Source organism: Buceros rhinoceros, unplaced genomic scaffold (genome assembly GCF_000710305.1).
Source record: "Buceros rhinoceros silvestris isolate BGI_N320 unplaced genomic scaffold, ASM71030v1 scaffold16301, whole genome shotgun sequence".
NCBI classification, from domain to species: Eukaryota; Metazoa; Chordata; class Aves; order Bucerotiformes; family Bucerotidae; genus Buceros; species Buceros rhinoceros.
This window is the reverse complement of record NW_010393822.1, coordinates 23,132-29,198: the sequence shown is the minus strand read 5'-3', so window position 1 is coordinate 29,198 and position 6,067 is coordinate 23,132. Positions and strand designations below refer to the sequence as shown.

The 6,067-nt window shown below is 50.4% G+C and overlaps 1 protein-coding gene across 2 annotated transcripts in view; it reads right to left on the bottom strand.

Annotated features, from left to right (window-relative positions):
• Nucleotides 1-328: 328 nt before the first annotated feature.
• Nucleotides 329-6,067, bottom strand: part of STK32A (serine/threonine kinase 32A) — a 27,502-nt gene continuing 21,763 nt past the window's right edge. Inside the window, exons 7-11 of one of the 2 annotated variants that reach the window (XM_010145021.1) lie at nt 5,583-5,680; nt 3,789-3,905; nt 1,922-2,047; nt 739-870; nt 329-397 (exon numbers count right to left, since the gene is read on the bottom strand). In XM_010145021.1, the coding sequence (XP_010143323.1) occupies nt 329-397; nt 739-870; nt 1,922-2,047; nt 3,789-3,905; nt 5,583-5,680 (542 nt within the window). The remainder of the gene's footprint in view (nt 398-738; nt 871-1,921; nt 2,048-3,788; nt 3,906-5,582; nt 5,681-6,067) is intronic. The other variant, XM_010145023.1, reaches the window with a different exon arrangement.

Here is a 6,067-nt window from a genome sequence, read left to right as displayed (position 1 = left end):
AGAGCCCAGGCAGAGCCACGGCCCAGGCAGTGGTGCAGCCCCCTGGGAGAATCCTGTTCCCTGCCACCAGCTGCCACTCGCCCCAAAAGGGCTTTGCCAAACCCCCGCAGCCCCGAGCCCCTGCAGCCCAGCCCTCCATCTCCAGAAGGGAGACGGCACGTCAGGCCCCAGCAGGTGCCAGATCCAACAGCACTCCCCAGTACCTGCTCTCCTCCTTCATGAGCTCCCAAAGCCCCACCCGCAGCATCTGCCAAGGTGGCCCCAAACCCGAGTCTGTCAAAGGCTTTGCCTAGGGCCAGCGTCCCTCGTGCTGCCTCTGCACCGGCTCTTACTTTTCTCTGTTGAAAACAATGAAGTCCCTCTGGAGCATCTCTAGGTGCTTTTGCAGGTGGCAGGCCTTTCACATTGCAACAGAAAAACAAAGAGAGGGAGAATAAATTCACAGCTGACTCAGAAAGACATTACAAGGACAGTTTGAGGAGGTATCTCTCTACCTTTAGGTACAGAGCATCTTTAGCTTTGCAGTGGGGAGCGCGGGCTAAGACTGCTCTCACAGAAAACTGGTGTGTACACATGCTGCCTTCCGCCAAGGGGAAGATGCAGAAGAGTTTTGGGAATAAAGTTGGTCGCAAGGGGAAAAACGGTCTATTTAAAGAGTCTGCAGTGGTCTTGCTAGATGGCAATCAGCTTGCTTGGAAAATAAGAGGTCTCCTTGACCACACGCTTGTACCTGCTTGCTCTTACCTGGGAGGAATCACTTTTGCCAATGTCCTTCTTCTTAGCCAAGCGCTTTTTTTTCTTGTGAAGAGGTTTGGATTCTAGGATCATTTCTTCCAGTTCAAAGGTTGGGTCACAGTTCAGTCTGCCTTTCTGGAGAGGAGAAAGAGGTGGCCTTAAGTGATCAGAGCCTCTCTTGAAAAGTCTCTGAGAGACTGGACTGCGTCAGGGAGACGAATGTTGTAAAAAATCAACTAACTACAACTGGACACATAGCCAGAAGACCTGCTGTACTGCTGACATTTTTCTCAGCTCCTTCTGCCAGGGGACACTGTCAAGATGTGACAGTTGCTCTTCTTGTGCTCACTGCTTCTGCTCTTTGGCTGCTTCGAAGTGACAGCGAGGAGGACAGAGGGTCTCGGCTAGGCTGTGCCTCTGCTGGGAGGAGCACGGCAGCCCGCAAAGCTGGTTTGAAAGCAGTACATATACACCCAGCACAGAGAAAACCAGCCACGGAGCGGGGAAATGCCTCCAGTGAACAGTATTCACAGTTTAGCCCAGCTTTCGTTTGGCTGGAAAACAGCTAACACACAACAGTCCTGCAGGATTTTCCTAACATAACCCTGTTTTCCTTAAGGGTCACGTTACTTCTGTGTTGTTTAAGCCCAACTGAAAAAGGACCAGAAACACTCATCTACTGTGTGTGTTACTTCGCTATGACCAATGGGATGGTTAGGGAGTCTCATTACCGGGAGAAACAATCAGCATAAACCGGCAGGCGCTCTCCAGGCGCCTCTGCCTGTTCACCGGGTTTTGCACCTGCAGAGCTGGCCAAAGCTGGGCTGCTCGGAAGGTGGTGCAGCCGCACCAGGCACTGCCAGCGTGTTTCACGCAGCACGCCGCGGACAGGCGGAGCGAGGAACCCCCATTCTGCACATGGAGATTCTGGGGATGTTATCAACAAAGCAGATCAATTTTAGGGCACGGCACCCACACTTTGTAGTCACCCCCCCCACGACCTTATTGCACCCCCAGGAAAGTGAAAATGTTGCCCTTGCCTCTCTTTTCTCCTGTTCCTCATGACATTGGATGCTCTTGTGGAAGTTTGCACAAACTTCCCACGAGCTGGTGCCAGGCGCGAGGGCAGGCTGCTGCAGGCAACTCTTGGGCACACCGAGACCCTTTTAAAATCAAACTGCCGTACCGTGGGAATGAATTCTGGGATTATCCTTTTCTGGAGAACAGCGTCCCAGTTCACATCTGACAGATATGGAAAGTTCTGGATATCCTTCAGCTGAGAAAAACGCTTCTCGGGGTTCAGCTCAAGCAACTAGAGTGAGAGTTAAATGACAGGAGAGAAAGTGAGACCCTGAGATGGGAAATCAGAGCTCGGGTACATACAGAGGTGTCGGTGGCAGTTACACCAGGTAACGTCTGGGGCAGCGAAACGACCATCAGATGTTTCGGCATCTGTCTGCCAGTAAAACGTTCCCCGTTTTCTCACTCAAGTAATGGAATATTCGTAAGTGTCATTGCAGCGTGAAACAATGCACTCACACTGCTCACTTTTAGTGTGTTTTTAACATTGCTGCAGGAATTACTTGTGTGAGAGGAAAAGGTCGAGGTTTGTCTCCGAAGTTCAGGGATTCAACACCGCATACATTCCTGATAGTATGGACTCCAAAACCAGGAAAACAAAGGCTCCAGCCCCTTGGGAAAGGGGCAGGTGAGGTGGCCCCCTCGGCCCAGTCTCATGCTGGCGTGTGGCTGGTCACAGGCAGCAAGGACAGTGCAGAGACATCCCCCAGTTCCCTCCCTCCTCCGGAGCTCGGTGCTCTTTTCCTAACAAGAGTCTCCGCTAGGAACGATCATGTGTCTTGAACATTAATAAATACAAAACCTCACAGGCGACGTCTGAGCCAGGACGGACCTGCAGTTCACCTCACACATCTGGCTGTTACGGCAGATGCAGAGAGGCACCTGGAAATGTAAAGGGTGGCATTGCATTGGCTGTTCACAGGAGAGCCTATGTGGCTTGTGGTCTAGGGGAAAGCTTCCAACGTAAGACTGAGGACATCTGCAGTAAAAATCCCTACATTACTGTAAGGCTTGATGAAATATTAGCTCCATTTAATTTTAAGGAAAGGGAGACATGCTTCAATTTTCTTCTTGGGAAATATGCCACGATTCTGTCTCAGCAAAGAATTGATGTCTCATTTTCATTAAAAAGTTTGAGAGTATTTAATCAGAGGTGACAAAGTATTTCTACATACTCTCCGAAATAAAAAATAGATGACAGCTACATTAGGTACTACTTTATTGCCTACATTTATTTGAAAATCAGAGAACTATTTAGATATTTCCAAAACCTGCAGCCAGCGCTGTAACTCAGGGTTCAGCGTTTCCGCTTTGCTGTCTGCAAACAGTGTCTGACACTGTCAAGCAACAGTTTTGTTTATTGAAGATATGGCTTCACTTCAAACATGATTTCAGCTTCAGAATGCTTCCAGTAACGATTTGGAAGCAATTTTGATAACAGCTTTAATAAAAAGTAATTACAGTGGTGCACAGACCACATGGCGTCCAAGGATTTCGACAGAATCAGTACTTCTTGCGATTCTGTCTCCCTGTTGCGAAAAATGGCTTTTTAAAAATTAAAAAACCCCTAAACTATTGTTTTGTCAAATGTATCGACACGTATATTGATTTCTACTTGAAGTCATTCCACAGAGGCACAGTAACAGGAGAGACTCTGGAAGCAAAGAGAGCAGCACGAGTGCTCAGAAGAGCCGCGTCAGCAGCACGGCGCCTGCCAGCACAAGCTGCATCCCGCTGCTGCAGGGTGCAGCGCTGCAGCCGCGAGCGCATTAGTGCGGCCGCAACGCGGAAAGCTGGATGGTCACCACATGGCACCATCTGAAGGTCGCTGACACCCGGTCTGGACACGTCTGCAATGACGCCCCGCAATTTACCGCAAAGGCTACACAGTGCGATGGAGGCACTCGGTGGCTTTCAGCTGAAACCCGGCCACAACACTGCCCAGCCCTGGCGCCGGCCGCGGCCGCCCTCACCTTTTTGATGAGCAACACCATGTCAGCGGACCAAGCAGCGGGGTACATCACCGTAGCCGTCTTGAAGACGTGAGCGATTTCATTTGTGGAAGTGTTGGAGCGAATATGATACGGCCTCTGTGAAACACGCCACAAGGAAAGCGCGTTAATTCATCGACTTTGTTGGACTCCTTGGGAAATCACTTCAGAGCAGAGGAGCTTCACACAAAGCCTCTTTGTACAAGCCGCCCACTGAAGTCTCTCCCTGTGTGATCACAGCTCAGTTGAAGTAAACAACATAACAATGTCAGCAAGAACAACGGTAATGACTAGGTATTGAAGCAGCGCGACGCCAGGAAGCAAAGCCCGAAAGCTGGCGTCATTAGCCAGCTCGTGTTTGCTTCCCTTTTCAGTATTTCCTTCTCAAAGGGCAGTCAAAAAGGATTTTATATACACAGTGCTGTGGTTAGAGCGCTCCCGATATTCCCCGTAAAGCGCGGTGCTGTTTTCAGCTCTTCACTCATGTTGGGGACAACACAAGTAAAAAGGGGCAGGATTTCTCCCACCTATCAAATCTGCTGAAAAAATGATGTGCCAGGAAAAAATGATGTCCAGGTGGGACATCAGGCTGCAGGATGACCCATCCCCTCTACCCCATGACCAGTGTCCTGGCACATGGGCAGCTGAGCCATCTCTGCGAGTACTTGGCTGCGTGTGCAGCCGGAGCAGCGCGGTATTTCGTGGGGACGAGGGTGTTACAAGTACTTTTAAAAAATAGTAGCTCTAAATTGTGAGATCAAATCAGGTGGGTTGTGCTTAATGCGTACTGACACTAGATGGACCTCCGGGTCTCCCTTCGCTTCCCACCACTGGTGCCACCAAGATACCATGGCTGTGCCATCAGGTTCGAACCCCTAACAGTGGTTCTGCTGCCATCGTTGGAAGTAGCGGCATCAAGTCAAAAGTCAATGTGATGAACAGTCCTGCCACTCATTTAACACTACAAGAGGAAACCTCAGACCTTCTATTAATATGTTTTCATGGCTTCAGCTACCCAACAGGTTAGACCACCATGTCCTCTTGACGTGTACGAACTCGATCACTCACAATTTGAGATACGCAAATTCATTTGAAAATGTCCTTTAAAATACATCCATCGAAATGTTTTTGGGCATCCTGCAAAGACTGATGACAGAGTTTCTTAAAATATATTTTGCATACTTGTACTGAAAGAACAAGTTTCCCAGCCTTACAAATTTTTAAACAACCTTTTGCTTAGAAGAATGCGATTTAAATAATTTTGTCTGGTTTTTTTTTACACAACACTTTGAAAACAGTCATCCACTCATCTGTCATACGAGGCCCCCATCCTCACCTGTGCTGGAAGCAGAACGCTGATGTGATAGGCAGGGATTGTGCTTTGTTAATAATTTACACTTTGCAGTTTGCTTTTGCTCAGACCGCTCAATCTTATGACAACAGCAATGAGATTTTTTTTCAAGTTTCCTTCTTTCCCTCACAGCATGGGAGCTCAAAGCAAATTCTGTTGCAGCCCAAACATCAGGAGCTGTCACCCGCTGGCCTTGCTCGGCTTATGCCAACCCAGAGGTCCTGGGGCGCAGCGGGGAGCTGGTCTGCGCTGCGGCAGTTTCACTGAGCGCGGAGCTGTGATCGCAAGCACCCCGGTGAAGACGGGATTTCTGCTTCCTACGCTGGGATAACCCCTAGAGCCCTGAACTTGGCTCGGACCTTCCACCCCTGCTCTAAAGCATTTGAGGACAGACAGGGACGCGGACGGGGCCGCGTGGACAGTACCCGTGTCCTGAGCAGCTCGTAGGCAGTGATTCCCAGCGACCACCAGTCCACAGCGAAGGAATAGCCTGTGGGTTTTGTGGGGTTAAACATCTCTGGTGCTGCAAAATACAGAAAAAGGAAAGTTTACGTTACTGCGATCTCAAGGGGAAATGAGCCACCCAGAATGCTGGATCCACGCTGCGGAGAGCAGCCCTGACCTCCCTGGGACACTGACTGGCCCGTCACCCGTTGCCTACAGCCGCGATTCATGTTTTGGGCTTTGTCAGGTTCCTCGACTGCCATCTCAGCCTTGCAGTGGCGGAACCAGCCCACAGCAAGGAGCCTTGGTGTGCAGGGAGGAGCAAACACCCACACGGCGAACCATCCCAACTGCCCGCTCTGACCTCCCACCCTGACCGCTGCTCTGCTGCTGCTGCTCCCCGCAGCTCCCCGCGGGACCTGCCGACCCTGTGCTCTGCTCCGCACCGAGCGCATCCTGAGCTGAG